The following is a 19,433-nucleotide window of genomic DNA, read 5'->3' on the forward strand; positions in this document are numbered from 1 at the left end:
GCCTTCATGACAATCAGTTCAATTAAGATCTTAATGAGGTTTGACTCATTTAATCATAAATAAATAGTCACATAAAAAGTATCAACATTCCCATGTTCATTTAAAAATAAATACACCTTGTAGAACAAGAAAATTCTTATTTTTGTTTAGAACATAATACACACGAGAAGCTGTATATAACAGGGTCCTATTTGCCCTCTGCTAATTATGCATTAACACATTACATGTTTCTTGACTGACTCGACATCCTAAAACACATGCTAAATTTTCTTGACTAATAGCTTAATTAAAGTACCTCATGCCTGAAATTTAGAATCAAATATTCATATTAAAGAGATGGCTCACAAAGTTTACTTGTTTTGGGATAAAGCTCTGATGAATGTGAATAATTCGTGTAAGAGCACTTACATGAGAATATTCTTAAAGGAAACCTCAAGTTTCCCTTTCCTAACACTTTTGAAACATCATGTATTACTAGAAGTTACTTGTTTAGGAAACCGTTTGGTCAGTGAACTTAGATGAAAGAACATGCATAAACCATAAACATCATAATATTTTAAAATACAGTAAGCTCACTTACAAGAGAGACAGCTATTTGTTGAAAATCCAAGCATAAAATCTACTTTGTTAAACAGAACAAGCCTACTGTACTGTTAGGAAATACTTCAGTTACATTGTTCCATTCAACAATCACCACCAAGAGTTCATGTGCCTGTAAAACTGCTAGTCCAAGTGTCAGAAATTGATAACTATTCTTATACACATAGCCTTACAAACCTGGGACGCTGCCTTCTCAAAGCCATCTGGGTTCAAAGATGGCATGATATGGATACGCGTGCTATGGATCAAGTTGATAATAGTTTCGTTTCCTTTCTGGTATTCGTTACACAAGTACTGAGCCAAGAAGATGAGCAACTCCCTTCCAACAGCTTCATTTCCATGCATATTCCCAACATATTTAAATTCTGGTTCTCCTGCAAGAAAAAGGAAGAACATGTCTTAGACCAACATACAAAAATGACCCATGGACTGGCTCACACAGCCCACCTGAGATGTGGGTATCACTATTACTACAACTGGTCACAGTATCACCAGGAAGCTACGAGCCTCTTTCAGAAAAGTGGATTTAGGTTTTTTTCTGAACTCTGGCTAAACAATTAGTAATTCATATTCAGCTATTTGCCAAAGGCAGAGAAAGAAAACTGGAGGACAACACAGTATGCCAAAATAAATGCTAAGCACTGCCATTAACATTGCTACTGTTGAGATCTAATACAATTGATGCCTCAATACTACAAAAGAGCGTCTTGATTAAGTAGTTTTTAAATATAAATACTGACACTAACAGAGCTTCTTATCTTTAATGTTCTCTCCAGGATTAGTTTAAGCTTATCGCACTACACAGGCATTAAACTGCAATTCTTCTACCAAAGCATGGCCAGTGAACAGCTGTTGATCCTAGTGATCTGAAAAATCTTATGCAGCAGATGCTTTGGATATTCAGCTCAGACTTTATGAAGCAAGTGTAATAACCTAACTCATAAAATGAATCATTCCCATTTAACATTCCAATAAACAGTCCAGTATTACATATATGCTTAAACATTCCATATATATATTCATTAATGCACATATTTAATGATGATTTAATATATATTGTATAGTCATATATAATATTCAATGTGTAATATGTATTCAATATATATTCTCTATATATAGAATACATATAAATAAGACGCCCAATATTGCCAATTGCTCATTAGTCTCATTCTGTAGACATAAAAACCACGCAAGATATGTCTTACAGAGCTCTGAAGGATTTACCTTTTAAAAAATTACATGTTGGGCCCTGATTCCAGAGAGGTTTTAGTATACATGTAAATACCTGAATGAGATTAAAAGGATTGTCCTGGAACTAAAATGAAGAATATGCTGTTTTCTGGGTTGAAGCCCCTTTTTCCTTATCCTTTTCCTTTTTAAATGCAGTTCCTCTGTTGTAACAGTTTTAATTGAACATTCTGCTGATTATATGCTCTGAATTGTCTTTGAGCATACTTTGCGATAGCCTTTAGCACTATCCCAGGGGCAAATTCAAGTCAGGAAGAGTGTTACACAAAGGAGGTCTAAATAATTGCTAATCAAGCACACAGTCATATCTACTTATGACTCTTCAGTCTGTGCTTGTTAACCTTAATCCAGTGAGTGACAAGATGCTAGCAGACACAGTGCTATTAATACCGTGACTTCTTTCCTTCCAGCTAACATGGTTTTGTACATATGGATTTGTCCCTGAAATCTTTTGCCAGGTAGGTTACGAAGTTTTCTAGTTTCAGTGAAATAGCTTCATTTTATCTTATAGACACAATGCCATGACTGTGACTAAAAACCTCCATTTTCTCTTTTGGCACTGAGCTCCTATTTACTGTTTCTTCCTACCTGTTAATACCAGGGAATGCAAGAGGTCTAATCATCAAGAGTAATCAGACTGTGCAATCAACTGGATCCCATTAAAACAGATGGCTACTATTTAATAAAATGTACAGCACTGCACATCACATATACTCAGAATAGTCATGCATATGTATATTGGCATGTTACTTATGGGAAGAGTGCTTCACAAGCTAAGAGGCAAATTTGTTACTGCAGTAAATATGAAAACGGCTGCATTTTGCATTTGTGGTTTTCCTGAGGACGTCACTAAAGAAGCCTGAAAGGGAAACATTTTCTCCCGATTCCCAGCCCTGTGCATTAATCACCTACCTTTCTCTCCTACTTGAATTTTACAGGACTGGTTCAAATGAAGAAACAGAAACATATATTTCCCATAGGGTACTGCTTGGCCACCTCCCCAGAGAATTGTTAACAGTGTTTAGAAGGGTTCGTGAAAACAGTCATGGGGTCTATAGCGAACCAAGAGTACAGCCTCATCTACAGTGTATCTTCAGTGGTAACGACCTATCTCAAATGAGCATTAGAAGCTAAAATGAGTTCAGGAAGAGGTAAAGAGAGTCATTGGAAATATGGAAAGTCTTTCCTATGAAAAGTGGTTGCAGATATCAGCCCCATTTTCCTTAGGAAGAATAATAAGGGACAGTCAAATATACTGAACATTATGGCATGGAGGAATCGGTCTGGAAAGCAGCACTTCCCTACACCATGAAACAAGAGACAGTGATTCAGTGAAAGGGAACAATGACCATTTTTAGATGGATAAAGAAAACATTACTTCTAATACAAAGTGTGAAACCAGTATTCAAAGAATCCTGTCGGCAGCGAGATGTCAGCAGAACTCCCAAGTTTTGCTAACAAACCAAGACTTAAAAAAATGATCTAAATGCAAATGCAAAAGAATGAAAAGGGAAAGATAACAGTGAGATGAATAACAGCCCTGTTTCAAAACTTAACTTGTGTTCATATATTACCTCCCCTGGGCATTTTCTTACACCTTTCTCTGAAGCAAAGAAATCCATCTCCTATCGATCCTCTGGCTGCGGAGAACAAGGCTGCGCAGCCCACACGCGTGGGAACTGTTCTCTGCCAGCCTCCAGCCCTGCCCATTTCCTTACTTCTGGGCACAGCAACCAAAGAAATACTGGGTTTCTGCTCAATATCAGAATACATTGAATGTCAGACTGTATCTGACAATCTTAGGAAAATTTGTCATCATTTCAACAGTTTAATTTACATCTAAAAGAACAATGGAAAGAACGGGTCTTTCTCATACCTAAACTTTGCAGCTGCTCCAAGGGAAACAAACTCGATTTTTACTGTTTATTTCAGCAGAAACAAATTAATGCTACAAGCAGGCTGTGGGGGAATTAGCAGTTCATTCATTAGTTGTCCAAGCCCATCACGGGCAAAGTCAGGGAGTCCATCCTAGAAAAAGGGACAATGCTGCTAAAGTCATTAGTTATCAACACAGTGCCCAAAAAGCCGAGGGAGCTTCCACAGGCTACGATCTGCTGATACAACTTTGCAGTTAATGAAGCCCTTAATTTGCATTTGCATTTCTGCCTTTCTTGTTAGAGTAAAAACTGCAACTCAGGATGTACTTTCTGGAAACTTTTTTTTTTTTTTGTGAGTCACTTTTACCTAAATTCTTTCCTAATTGTCTTTTTCTCTAGGACAATGAACTCCAAGCTGGAGGGCAGACTGTTAGCTGAGGCCAACAAAAAAACACCCATCACTCTGTTGGCTGAGTTAAGCAAGCTCAGCTGCCCGAGTTTTAGCGAATGACTCCTCGATGCAGCCAGCATCCCAGGCCCACTATGGCTCCCGAAGGAACCAGCTCCTTCTCCTTCACTGCATGGGCTAACACAGATACCTCAAAGGCTGAGGATGCCAGCCATCTGGTCCTTAAGCCTTAATGCTTTATGGGTTCCCTGGTCTATTCATTGAATATGTCCTGCCACACCATTTCTACACACTTGAGGCTTCTCTGGAAAACGGCCCACCCCATGGGGAAACAAACTTCGGTCACTTGTTGCTAGCATGCTACTTAGCTAGAGGAAGAGCTGCCCTTCCCATTAATCCTTCATGAGCCATTTAATGCAGACCTTAATCACCCTTCATAGGATTCTGTAACCGTTATTGCTTCACAGAATTTTTTTTTTTTTTTATTAAAAGACTCTAAATGTCAATCTGATGAAGAACTTATAAACAGTTTCTTCAAGCCAGTAGAAACACTTCTGTTCCACTGCAGAATGGGAAGTAGCTTTAAGGGAGAAGAAACCTGAAGAAATATAACTGGCTTTTCTCATTATCTTCACCCCCGCAATAAAGTAAAATTGTTTTAATGGATTCCCATGGTCCAAGATATGATAAACACAAAGGAACATTTCTCTTGGTTGAATATTTGAAATACTTATTTAATGAATTTTATTAATTTTCTGATTATACATCCTGACAAATGATAATTTCTCATTCACAATAGCAAAGGTATATATCTTGTGTAACAATGTATGACATTTATAAATGCTTACATGTAATTTCAGCTCAGATACAGAGGTTTGTGATAATGAATGAATGAATGCATACTAAAATCTTTCAGGGCAAGTCATAAGAAATGAAATGCAGCAATCAAGTTTATAAATATCTTCGTATCTCTGGTGAAACCTAAGCCATCACGTCATTATGGCTTTTAGAAGGCTTTTACATCCCTCTTAGACTAACTGCATGGTACATTACAACCTGATAAACGATTGAGGAAAAAGTATTTTAAAATGTCGTGCCTTTCTGGTGCCTGACAAACATTGTGAAATGTCACCATTCGTTTCTGTAGTTACTGTCAGCTAAGGTCTTCTGCAGTTTCCTAGGAACAGCATGTACATCGTTAATATTAGACAGATCGTCCAATTAAAGATGACTAACCACTGCCATGTTCAGGTCAGGCTGTATTTGTACAGTAAAGACAGTAATTTTCTAAAATGTAGGGACAAAAAGTCTAGCACCTACTAATTATATATCCTATGAGTCAAGGTAATGTCATGCCACTAGTCATGGTCTAAAGTCAAGCAGTCAACTTTAAAATGTACAGTGTTTCACTCATGAAAGTGCAAGCCATATGGAAGAAAAAATTAACTACTGGAAAGTTTAAGTGCTTAATGAACTGTTTTGCAAATCAGCCTCAAATACCCTTAAAAACTAGAGTCCTTCTTCTGCTTTCCTGTATTTTCTCATGGAAAAGCCAGCAATGTTCCTGAAATAACAGACTTAGTGTTTTTGATTACTTACAGTTGCTTGTCATTTTTAATATGGCAACCAGTAGACTTTTCTTGTAGGTAAATGGCATGGAAAATCTCAGAACCCGTGCTGGCAAGAAATTCATTCATTAAATGTGATTGAAGACTTTCTTATGCTCCACATTTTTGTCAGTAGTTTAAAGAGAAAGAAATTCTCTGGAAATCAGATAAATGGAAAACTGAAGATTATAAAATGGGTGTCTCCTTTGAATATGAAAAAGTAAGAGAGGGAAAGAAGACAATAAATGAGGAGGTGAGATAGGAAAGTGAAAGAATTATAAAATTTAGTTTTTTTCTAACACCCCGTTAACTGTCTGCAACGTGCCTCAACAGCATTTCAATAGAAATGTTGATCTCCACAACTTATATGAAAACGACATTGAAAGATAGAACCGCACTGCAGTATTAGTTTCTAAATCATTGTATAGGCCTTTATAGTTGTAGGGCAACATTTACCAAGATGTAACATTGGTCTAACCTTGCTGAAAGAGAAACTACTAGAAGTTTCACAGGTGGCTTACATGAAAACAGAAACAGATCAACCCTGAAGGCCTTTGAAAAATCCAATTTTTCACCTTCTTGCCATTAGCTGCTAGAAAATACACTGAGAAGAAAACAAGGGGGGGAAAAATCAAGGATCTTTTGGTAATCTTCTGCTTTGAAAAAATGCGTGCATTTTTTTAACAGCTATGATTCAAGAGTGGTCCCAAGCCCTTTCTGGAAATTTTCATAATTGTTTGAACACTACTGCTTAAAATTAAAGTTAACAACAAAGTCTGTACAGCACATTAAACTCAGAGTGAAAGCTCACAAAGAACAGCCATATTTCTGCTGGCCTTGACACGTACAAATTAAGATGCGATCTCCATTCTATTGAGTACAAAGTCTGTCAGTCGGGCTTCAAACTAGGATCTTACATGTCTTTGCGTTGGAAATTAAATTCTCCAGACAGATTACCACATGCTCAAGACAGTTATTTCCACCAAAAAGGTTCTGCGTGACTCGATGCTTTCTCCAGGTTTCCAACAGCCCACTCTCACCCCTGCAGCTATGGGACTTGGCACAGCCTCCCACAAGAAGTGGGCAGAGCATCTGCTCGGCTCCTGCAGTCCCCACCTACAGCTCTTTGCTGGCACAACCCTATGGTGATCTTTCCATAACACCCTGCACTTACACTGAAGTTCAGTATTCAGTTCAAGCCCACTTGCTTTACCAGAGAGTAGAACAGGTTTTGCCTACTAGATTTGTGTTACTGCCCATGAACTGATGGTGCTATCCAATAGAAATGATTCTTTAAATCATAACAAATCATTTGTAAAGCAAAACAAGTTTACTTATTTAATCAAAACTTTAACTTCATAAGAAACACTGAAATGTGATATGCACAAAACCCTTGTTTTGTGTAAATGTGTTAAAAATCCCTCACTGAAGTTCAAAGCAGATCTAAAAAATCATCAGCATTTTAGAAGTAATGAATAACCATCTATATATACAACAGATTAACCAGATTAGTTTTACAAACAATTGAATTTTTCATGCTCTAGGAAAACTGAATAGGACTTTGCATTTACAGAATTAATTACAGTGTTACAGCAGCAAGTATCATTAGCTCAGCCTTGAAGATGAGGTTCCTAAGAAACCAAACATGAAATGAACTCTCCTGAACCACCCTTACCAGTCTGCGGCACAGTATGCGACAGGTACAGTTTTTTCACCCCCCAGTTTTTGCTCCCACTGCTAGGAAAAACCTGGACCAAAACATACACTGGGGTTTGTGAAGAACACTGGCAGTATGCAGATGTCATGAGTAACTCCCTCTCTGTCCGCTGTGTTGTTGGCTGTGGGATATAACAGATTCAATTCATTTTTTCCACTGTGCTCAGTAAGAGAGGGGGGCTTTTCCATTTATAACTATGTGCGACCAAGTGAATTTTCATTTCAAAGGCACTCGCTGTATCCCTCAAGTTTTGGTTGGCACATAGAGCAAAGATTTTTTTTTTTTAATCCATCAATTCATCATCAAAATAGACCTTCTGATGAAGAGAAAGCTGATACATAATTTAAACGTATATTTATGGTGGTTCCTCATCAAGTTCACTTAACAAGCTTTCTCTCTTCAGCAAACTCTAGAATTGGCTTTTTCACTTCAACTACAAAAGTACTTGCCAGCCATCAGAGCACTTCAAAAGGACTGAGCCAGTCTATCTCATTCCTTTTGCATGCAACAAATATATGGGAAATTTCAAAGCTAAACTAGTTCAAATGCCTGCTGCCAGCAGGAGATACATTTGGGCTCTGCTTTTCCTCATCCTCATTTCATGAAGAGAAGAAATAAAAGGCGGAAACAACCCATTTATATCCAGATCCCAGACTCTAAAGTCAAAGAGGTAGGCAGAAATGCTGGACAAATAAGCTGAAGAAACAAAAGCTCTCCCCTTTTACTGGAAACAAAAAGTCAATGAAAAGATGTAAATAATTCTTTTTGAATAAGTTATACAGGCCCAATTCAACATTGCCACATGGCTTCCCTCTCCCAAATGGGTGGCCAAAAACATGGAAGCGCAGACACGAGCTTGCTCGGATGCTATTTCTAGGCTGGAAATGACGGGCGCTGTGATTTCCCCAGCAGTGTCCAGAGCAGAAAGCAAATCTGAAGAGGGCTGAGAGAGTGAAGTCAGGCCAGGGTTCCTCCTCTGTAGCATCGTGTCCCAGTACTCACTGCAAGGCCATGTTTCAGGAGGAAAGCAAGCTAGGGCAGCTTTCGGGGCTGCGCTACCTTGGGGCCCAGGCTGCATCAGTGTGTGCAAGGAAAGTGCACTCACAGAGTTCATCTTCACCAAGCAAAACTCTTTGCACTTTTCTCTCCGTAGAGGAGAGCTATTTCTGACTGAAAAGGATTACAATTCCCACCAAGAGGACATTCTGGGACCTTGGGAAATACACTTTCTGTGCTTCAGGTAAGCCCCCAGTCTTCCTCCCTTGACTTCCAGGAGCATTTCTGAGGCATCGCAATGGCACTTGTTACTCCATCAAGGCTACACATACTGGATGCTCCTTCTTTATTGGTAACTGGAACATTATTTTATTCCACTGCTGTTTTGTCACAGTCTAACACGGTGTGAAAAAACCTGTGGGCTGCAGATCTGTGATTCAGACAGATGATGATGAAATGCATTGGTCATTGCTAACAGATGGAGAGGGATAAAATATCCCCATAAAGGCACATCTGTAACAACTCCTTCGGGTAGACAGCATGTTACAGAATAAGAGTTTATTTTGCGCTGGCTTATTTATTTAGCTTCCCTTGCTTAGATGAGCCCTAATATTTATTGACCATAGCTTCTGTGATTATTGGCCATGGAGTTTACAGAAAGACCTATAAAGCACCCTTTTAAAATAAATTACAGTAAGAAAGACGTAGGCAAACTGCAAAAGCTAATTATGCTGTTACCTTGCTCCTTTGTGGAAAAAAATATGGATGATTGACCCGTGATGACTAACAGATGACACTATTTACGTCAGAATGTAAACAACCTGACTTATGTTAATATCCTCAGAAACCAACAAATACCCAGGTAGCTTCTTTTAGTCTTAACACTGTTTTAGCATCACCCTTTTGGTATAAATAATTTTAAAAAACAGAATTCCACCATTTTAGAAGTTAGGGGTTTTTTTGCCCAAAAAACTACAGCTGCATTGTAGGCTTAAAAAACTGGTAAGCTGTCTGAAACCCTGATGAAAAAGTGGCTTATTGAGATCTGTTCTGCTGCTGCACTTCACCTCCAGCCTGATTTTAGCAGCTAACATTCTCTCAAGTTTCTGCATTTAAGGTATGAATGCTATGTGTTAACCAGCAGTAAATCTTGATTGTATTTGTTCCTGAGAGAGCAATGATTAAATCAAGTCAGTATGAAGCAGAAGAAAATAAAGGTTAAGTGGGTAGAGAGTGATCAAGATTGGTAGTGCAACACTACATCTCCAAACATTGCAACACTTGGCTTCAGAATTTTTCAATGGTATGTAAAATATTATTTAAAATTGGTATTGTACCTTAATGATTTATTTATAGCCAGTTTAGGTAGAAATGCAGACCTGGATGCTTGGAGGGGGTCTATCTCTTCACACTCACATATGTTTGAAATATAGATACCCTTTAGAAAATGCCCCCCATATCATCTTAAACATGAAAAAAAAATGAAAAAAAGTGATGATCCCTAGCAAGACAGTATAAGGAGAGGAAGCTAAACTGGTGCAGAGGCTAATAAAATCAAGCTTGGTGTGTAAGAGGAAGAAGTGAATCATATAACAGCTTGTTAACTCAAGAATAATGATGGAGATGATTGAACCAGACAAATCCTTTGTTTCAATAGCAGATGGGAGTGGATCCAGAAGGCTTTCAAGAGATTTTTGCCTTTAGATGAGGGAGCTTCAGACAAAAAATCCCCTATGGATACTGACCCTGACACTGCAAGCCAGAGCACAGCTGTATAGCTGCGAGACAGAGAACACCCTTCATAAGATAGAAACAAATGCTTAACAAAAAATCTGTAATGGCTTTTAGGTCTGTTCAGGGGCACACATGCTAGTGTCCTAAAAACAGACAGATTTTTTTCCTCATATAGGGAACAAACTTGAAAGCTTGGTGCCTTCTCATCTTTCCTCAGAGCTTCCACTGGGTTTTCACTCCAAAGAGTAATGAGACAGTTCTGTGTTAAGAGAAAGGAGAGAGGGGTACCTGTTGTCCATATGGTCTATAGTCAAGGACAACAGAAATCGCAATCCTGTCCTTGAATGGCACCTATAAGTGCAGAAAGTTAACTGGTGGCTGAGCAACTAGCTATTTCGTAATGAGCTCTATGTATGGCAATAGAGCTTTGTGCAATTTGATATAAAAACCTACCTAGGGTTTATTCTAAGTGCAAGCAGAAAGGTTAGTTCAAAGCAACAAGGCATGTTCCTTGCAAAAGGGCGAAAAATTGCCATTTCCTACAATTATACCCACTATGCCTCCAATATGCCAAGCACATTAAAGTGCAATGACCAGCAGGATCAGAAACCAAGTAGCTCTTCCTAGCACTGCCTAATTATTGTTTCCTCTGAGCAATACAAAAAGCTACAGCAAAACCATCTTTTGTGGTCCCTTTCATCTCACTTGAAACTTTCTGTCTCTTTTATGCTACTACCAGTACATCAGACAAGCTCCTTCCTGCCAATGCAGGAGAAAACATCATGCTAGTGAAAATGTACGTGATATCCAAGGGCAAATTCCTTTACTAATAAGAGTCCAAAGGGCTTTTGTTACTTTTATCAGTGGTATCTGGTATGGTCTGAGTGTATTCACCACAATTCCTGTATAGTCATTTATAATTTTTAATAAGTGTAATAAAACTGAATAGGAGCTGAAATATTTTGCCATACTTCTGTAATTCAGACTAATATTAAAGCAGTGAAAGTGAGAGGAAAACTGTGTCCTACCTTCCAGATTTATTGCATTTTATTTCAATTTTATGCAGGTGTAGAAGGCTGGTGAGGTATAATGAAAAGGTGTAATAAAGTCTGGCACTTTTTAAAAGCTGATTTCATGCATTTTGTACCTTTATTTATTAACAAATATTCTGAGACTGCTGAAATTACTTTTCTCATACATACTGTCATTCTTCATGGCTAAAGACCCCATGAAGTAGCTAACTAGCCAGCCCACAGAGGAGAGCGCAATACAGCCAAAAGGCACCTCCTGAGAAGCCCTACAGCAATAGTTCCACTTTGAGGTTTCAGGCATTTGAGGCTTTTTGAGAAGAAAAAGTTCTCTAATGAAGAGAAAAGGGAATCTAGGAAATAATTATTCCAATCGGATAGGAAGAAGATGTGGTACCTGATCCAATATGCGTTTGACAAGCTTTTAATTCAACAAACAACAGAGGAACAGTACCAAGTAGTGTGGATGCAAAAATCTTTTCTGACTGTATACAAGCACTTCTCTACTATTGTGTGTGTATGTGGACATGTACATCTTACAGACACGCACTAACATCGCTCATTGAGGGACTCAGGCATCAAGGAGGTCATCCCCAGGTCATGAACATATTTTTTATGTTTCTGTTTGCCAACATCTTCTTAGATCTAAAGCACACTTCTAATTTTAACTAAAGAAATTGCATTTGCAGATATTCAAAATCATATGAAAAGACAGATTTGGCACAGTTCACAAATAAAATTAAAAACACATGACTCCAAGGGAGAAAGAAACTGAACCCTTTAGGAAGCTACCCAGTATTCCCTGTCTTTATTAACCCTCTTACACCTTATGATTCAGTAGTTCATTCTTATTTAATCAAACAATATGAAAGAAAAGGCTTTTTTTATAAAATGATTATATTTTTGCATTAAAAGATAAACTTAAAGCTGCTTGGATTGTTTCATAAACTATTAGCTATCCAGTCTTTGCCATATTTTCTACTTCTCTTTTTTTATATGGATTTTACTTAACTTTCTCTTTCAGCCTGGGTTTAACTTTTATGATCACAGTGTGATGACTGCCAAAAGCATGTTTCAGTATGTTTTTTCCAGAGGTCTGCTAAGCTATAAAGAAAAAAAAAATACTTATAAAATGTAAAATAATCTAAAAAATTGTGTTCGGATTATAGGAACACAGAAATGGAAAGGCAAAGAGATTGAAGATTACCACATTGTCCATTAAAGACTGCACCTAATGAAAGACAACAGATTTGGGAAAGAGCAGCCAGCGCATAAAACTCACCAAGACACGCTACTAACCCAGCAGGTAGGAACAATACTTTTCTCTAAAAAACATCCCAGTGATATTTGACCTGATACGGCTCTTCTAACCATAAAGACTTCTATATTTATATAATAAAGAATTTTCCCTTTTAACTTCGCTAGCAGCAAAAACTACCATTGAAATATGCATTGAGAGCTCAGTTTTATCGTCTGTTCCCTTCATTTAAGACTTGAATCAGTGAAGCACATAAAACATATGCTTACCTTCAGCATATTAGCATCAGAGGGGTTAGTCTGGAACACCAGATCAAGCACATGCTCAGGATTTTGCCAGAATAAGGCATTACGGTCTCACGCAAAAGCAAAAACTTTGAGAAGAGATTTTCCACTGACTGCTGTAAATTCTGGATCAAGTCTGTATTTCTGAAAAACTTCTTTCTGGATGCAATTTTTCCATATTTGGTTTCTGTCCACACTTAACCCTTTCACCTATTTATAAATTATCTGGGGGTTAAAAAATATAGGCCCTATTAAGACAACATTTTTTGGCAAAGATATTTTCTTTGCACTTGTGTAATCCTGGAAACAAATTAATTTTTCATGTTAAAATTCTCCAGGTGGCTTGTTTTCACTCAGACCTTCCCTTCAAACCAGGCATGAACCAATAGATTTATAAAAGCTTGAAAACTCTGTCTTGCAGTAGGCCATATGAAATTTAGAATCATGACACTATCTGAACAGCTACCAGAAAAGGTACACGTAAAGTATCATTGCTAGGCACACAGTTGTAGTGGGGTGTTGATGATTAACTGCCTACTGTGCAGACTCCAACTGTAGAAAAGCACACCGAGATTAGTACAACATTAAGCCTTTTTTCTCTTAGTTTGCTTTAAAAGGGAGACAGAAAGTAAAATTACATCTATATTTTACTATTGCTATGCTAAGACAACTATTTCAAACCCTTCAGTGTTAGAGAATGACACTTTTTTACAGAAGGAAAACAAAGCAGCCCTTAGTGATAGAGCTATGCTGGGAAAAGCATGTGCTAGGCTCTCAGGGTCATCTTTATTTCCCTCATTGGACATGGTAGTCCACTACTGTAACCCCATGAAAGTGACAAACTCAAAACTGAGGTTTGCTCATAAAATATTTCACATTGGGAACACTGCCATTATCACATCTCACACTATTCAGAAGGCCCCATCAGATTCAAATAATCAACTCAACGTGTCAAAGGAAGCAGGATATGAGGGCAAACCTGTCTTTCATGGCAAGAAGAAAAAAAAACAGCGGAAAAAAAAAACAACCCAAAAAACCAAGAGAGAATTTTAGGAACTGTAAGAGTTTCCTGACTAGGAACAGCTCCAAGACTTCCATTGAGATGTTGTTCTGTCACGGCTACATAACTTACAAACTACCAAGGTAAAACCGGACACTGTGCAATGTAGGAAATCAGAATTTATCAGGCTTTCTGAGCTATGTGTTATACATGCCTGTTATCAGCAGTTCATGCTTTGGCTTACAGCTCTTTCCAACCAGGCAAAAATAGTCCGACCATGATGTTTTTTCCCAGAAAAAGAAAGACTCCTATTTTAGATTGCTTGTCAATGGTGAGTGGCTTGAGTCATGTATCGAAAAACAAAAAAAATCTACATAGTTTACTGTATTGATCACTAAAGAGCAGGCTTTTTTTTAAAAAAAAAAAAAACAAAACATCATTCAGAGCCAACAGCCCTCTTTCCCAACATGTATGCAAGCACGATTACAAGGGATAGTCACAATGCAGAAAGCCACGCGGGAACCTTAACCATGGGTTACTCAAAGCTGCCACTCCAACAGCGCGATACTTTCCATACAAGTATTAATACTATTGTCACAAAACTTTAACAGTCTCCACGGCAGGAGAGACATCACCATGCTGTCACTGGACAAACAAAGATTGTACCTGCTCTCAGAGCATTTGCTATCTACGCAAAAGAAGAAAAGAGAATAGAAGCATATGGCAAGCACAGGGCAGGCGATGATCTTACCGTAGATCTCATTAACCCCTTTTCCTCCCTTACCTTCAGGAACTGCTGTGACAAAAGTAAATAATATGGAGAGATCTGAAGAAGGACATCAGATCATGGCCTCTGATGCTGGTGTGGGGAAGTTGTTTGCTACCACAGATGTCACCACAGGAGTAAGTGCAAGGAAGGTGGTTTGAAAATTTGCTCAGTGGACAATGGAAGTGATCATTAATGGCTCAGAAGTGCAAATTAATATTTTAATGTTTACTAATATTTTGGCAGTTAATGTCTCAACAGCTACAAAATCAAGTACCAATCCTAAATGATGCTCCAAGCCTTTGGACTCAAAGAAACCTCCAAAATAGGCAGAATAAGCAACATTTATCTCAAATAGACAACTGAATATGAGTACATTTTTTCTTAAGGAACAGTTTACTTTCCTATGTAATGAAAAAAATGAAACAGACAAGTTTGTGCAAGAAAAGCAAGAGTGTACAAAATGAAAATCAGTTCACTGCTCAATTAGTATAAAAGCAAGTGAATACTGGCAGAGGAAAAAAATACATAGCACTCATTTCATTGCAATTGTTCCTGAGTATATTGTTAATATGTTTCCACTAAACAAAAATTCAAGGGTGGTGGTATAACATTTACATATAAAGACATATAAAATCTGGACAGCTGTACTGCAGAGCTCTTTCTTCATGGCTTTTCACTACAGAAATACCCTAACAGATGTCATTTCAGTATCACATCGATGCGCATGAGAGAAAACAGGATGACATGTGATGTTCAGCTGTTATTTGCTTATCATTGGGCTTTAGAGCTATATGTTTCTATTTAAATGAAGGAAGGAAATGTGCTATCTTATGGTTTTATCTTAGGATTGCTGAATTGGGATTACACCCACACAAATCCACCTACAAAGGAAAGCACAAGGTTTGTGAAAAGAAATATCTCACCTGGTGAATATAACATTTTTTCAGGTAAATTAGACAAAACTAGAGAAGAGACCATGGTTTTGTTATGCCCTTCATGTGTATTTTCATTTAAATCCCATGAATATTCTAAAACTCAACATACAAGAGTGAAAGACAACTATATTTTTTTTTTAACCAGTTAAGTGAAGAAGCCAGAGAAGCTGGCAAGGTCTACAGGGATATTGTGTATTCTCTGTCTGCCAGATTTTGCTCTAAAGCATCCTTCAAGGTTTACTTATTTATTTTTAAATAACTAGCTCCTGGCACCCTTTGTAGACTATTCCCCAGTCTGATGAACCTTCCAGGAAATTTTTCTTTATCACTATATATATCACTTTGACCACTATAACAATTTCTTGGACTGAGCTACTTGATAATCCTGTCAGTTGACGTAGGTTTCTCACTGCCATTTTCTTTCACTTCTCCTGTAAGTCATAATCTGCAAAACATCTTCCAGTTCTACAGAAGCACCCCGTCTTGGGAAAAAAAGGGGGACACAAGAGCATGAAAGCGACGTCCGCACTGCCTTTCAGCACTGACCTCCAGGCACGAACCAAGGTTTCATGATGAGGCTGTTTGAGCCAGGAATGGCCATGTCGCTCAAAGGGGCACCACTCAAGTGTGACACTACAGATGGCCTGAATTAGCTGTCCTGCCCCAGAGGGTTCTCAGAAAGGCGGCAGTCACAAACAGGTGAAATTCTGCAGCTGGGCAACACAGCACCATCAGCAGAAAAAAGCAGACTTGCTGTTCAGTCTCCCCCTGTGGCTTATATGGATTGAAACCCTCCTCCCACACAGAGTTTTTAGGCCTTTTCCGTCAACTCCATCTCTCTTACGAAGTGGAAATCCTAGCTAGAACTAGAGTAAGTCTCTTTTTCCTATGAGTGAACGATTTAAGAGACTGCAAGCATCCTAGAGAGCCAGTATCCAAGCACCTGTCAAAGGAAAATGTCCATGCCACAACAGTTTTATTTTTAAACCAAATCTGCCTGTTAAATTAATCAGTAAGAGAGTAAATGCTGATATTTAAATTTATTGGGAGACTTCAGTCACATCTTTCTTAATATGGAAATTAGAGTCTGTTATGGTTACTGTTTGAGCCTGCAAACTCAAAAAGCAGTTCTGGCTTTTTTGAAGGGCTGGAAACATTAATTCACAAAAAAAATTTAACATTCTACAGAATATGCAAGTGTTTTAGCACATCTGAGATTTGACAAAACAGTGTCAAACCAGGTTACTTCAAATCCTGTGCTAAATTGTCTATTAATTAAAGAAGGATCATTGCCTGAAGTAATTAGACTTCCATTCAATACCGCACTTAAATCTGTTTCTGATAGTGAGTAGAAAAAGTAGCCCCAACTACGTTTAGAGAAGAGTTGTCATAGAAATCACCATACTGGTTCACAATAGTGATTTATTTTGTTTGTTTGTTTGTTTTTTCAGTGCCCACTTTTTAATAAATGGAAGGCCCAAATATTTGAAAGTGCAAAACCTCTACTTTTCAAATGCATAAGCACATATATAAGAAGTATGGGGGTAAGACCTGGTTAAGTAACATTTCCCATTTTTTAATGTTTTTTTTTTTCATTACACGTGGTGCTAGCTGTATTATTTCATATAGAAAGAGGATTTTGTTCTTTGGGAGTTTGCCATGCTGGACTTTTTGTTATGGTTTAGTTTTATGGTTTTACTCTTTCAGTTTTGCGGTATGGGCTTGCTCTATTACTCCAAGATCTGACTGCAACTTGTTGTCAGTTATAAAGGAATAACAGACCTAAAGATGATGGACACGGCTGAATATGGGTGGCAGCAAACCACAGAAGTAGCGCGCTACTGGTCTAATGAGCCCCCATGTAACACAGATGTGCCTTCTGCAAATAATTCACTCTGAAGATACACTGTTTTCAGTGACACTGTACATTTCAGAGCACTAAAGAGGCAAGACAGATTCTGCTCAGAACACATTTTCTACTTTAGATGTATTTTTCTGTCAAATACAGGAAATTTAGATTTTACTTTGGCATCAATATTCTATGCCTGGGGATACTGGATACTGAACATGCCACATTTTGCCGGCACAAACTCCTAATGCTATTTTTTTCTTACACAATCCCTGATGTAGGTAATTTCACTGAATTATTCTGGAAGCAGAATACTTGGTAGCAGACCAAGCTAAACTCCACTTCTTCTTAAGAAGGCCTGTTCAATGCAAGTTGCTACACTGTCATACTAGCAACAGGCACTTAAGGATCCTGACAAGTTTGTCCCCCTGCTATGCAGGGGAGGCTAGCTATGGGATTTGGGATCTATTCTAATCTCCATTACGGGGTGCACTTCAATTGCCTTCGAGAGAAATTGCACTATACCTTCATTTTTTAGGGTAACGAACACTGACATACAGCAGAGAGAAGACAGAATTTATTCATATATACCCTATAGTATATATGGTTATCTCCCAGAAAAGCAAAGATCTAGAAACTAGGAAGAGAATCTATGACTTGTTATCACCATGCCTAATGTACTATGCCTAATTTGCTCTCAAATCTCTCCACTGGATCTATATGTTGCAGAAACTATCCACAAAGCAGTGAAGCAAGTATGAGACAGTTCAGCAAGCCCAAAGCATCCTATCAAGGTTTACATTGTAGCTATAAATCCTACTTTACATCGCAGTGCACACAAACGTCATTTCACATATAATAGGCTTGAAGCAGGTATAGAAAAATATGCTTTTTCTTTTTTAAAAATTTTAAGGCTATGATATTATAATTATTTTCATCAACCATTTCATATATATATATGGTGTTGCATTAGACAAAGTACGTTTCTTCCAAGAACTTCCAAGCACTCGTCTTCCTTCAGAAACACTTGTGGGTTTTTAATTTACCTTACCCTTTACAGAATGCTAGAAATGCAAGAGAAAGAGAGGCATATTTAAACTGCTAACCTGGAGGAGAAGCAAAGAATGCACTTATAAGAAATTCTTAAAACAAAGAAAATATTTAATACATGCTAAGATTTTTTTCTCTGGAAATCACTGTGGAAATACCAATGCTGCTGTGCTCCTGTAGCACTTACACGTCCTTCATTTTGGGGAACAGGAGGGCGGGATTTCCTGAGCTTAAAATACAATGCAGAAGATCATCACACTGGACTTTTTCCACCAAGTCAAAATATTTCAGAAGTTATTGTGGACTTCAGGGAGAGTTAAGCTAAGCTGCCATAAGAGGTCGATTAATAAAGGCAATTATAGTGAAGAATACAAGACCAGGATAAGCTAACCCCTGCAGACAATAAGATGAAATAAGAAATAACATACCATGTCAGCCTCTGAAAGGCGTGAGTTCAATTCTGCTGCAAGGCTTGCAAGCGAACAAAGGGAGTAGTCTCACAGCATCACAGCGGCTGGAAAACAGCACTTTGAAATTCGTCACTTACCCAGAAGGCTATTCCACGATTCAAGCTGATGTTTTTGAGAACAGCAAAGGAATCCTTTGAAGAAATTGGAGGTCCTCTGAAGTAAAGGGGGGAGGGAGAAGGAAGTTACACTGCATGGGACCCAAAAAGAGGGAGGACAACAGGCAGAAGGTGCAAACCCGGGGGCCTGCGCTCAAACAGGGGTCTCTTCTGAAGCCAGAGAAATAGAGGTGCCAGGTGCTGAGCGACCCGGAGGCAGGGCCCTCAGACGAGCGGTGCCTCGGCGTCCCACGCTGCCGGAGACAGCACACCGGCCGGCCCTGGCCAAGTGCCGCGCTCAGGCTCAGCGGCTGGCTGCACCGGGCCACAAAGTTGATGTTTCCATGACCTCGTTATAACCCGGTGACCACAGTACCGGCTTTCCATCGTCATTCGCCCTGTGAGATCACACCGCCCGGAGCACCCTGCTGCTTTCACATCATCTAAAATTGCAAAGAATTGTTATGCTGGTAATCAGAAGGAAAAAAAGGGGGGAGGCAAAAGGAA

General features: G+C 38.5%; 1 protein-coding gene across 1 annotated transcript in view; it reads right to left on the reverse strand.

The window, feature by feature from the left end:
- The window catches only part of CPE (carboxypeptidase E), a 61,666-nt gene that overhangs the window by 19,516 nt on the left and 22,717 nt on the right, over nt 1-19,433 (reverse strand). The window contains exon 2 of the mRNA XM_075028962.1: nt 778-974. Coding sequence (XP_074885063.1) covers nt 778-974 — 197 coding nt within the window. The remainder of the gene's footprint in view (nt 1-777; nt 975-19,433) is intronic.

The sequence above is a fragment of the Buteo buteo genome, chromosome 1 (genome assembly GCF_964188355.1).
Source record: "Buteo buteo chromosome 1, bButBut1.hap1.1, whole genome shotgun sequence".
Classification (NCBI taxonomy): domain Eukaryota; kingdom Metazoa; phylum Chordata; class Aves; order Accipitriformes; family Accipitridae; genus Buteo; species Buteo buteo.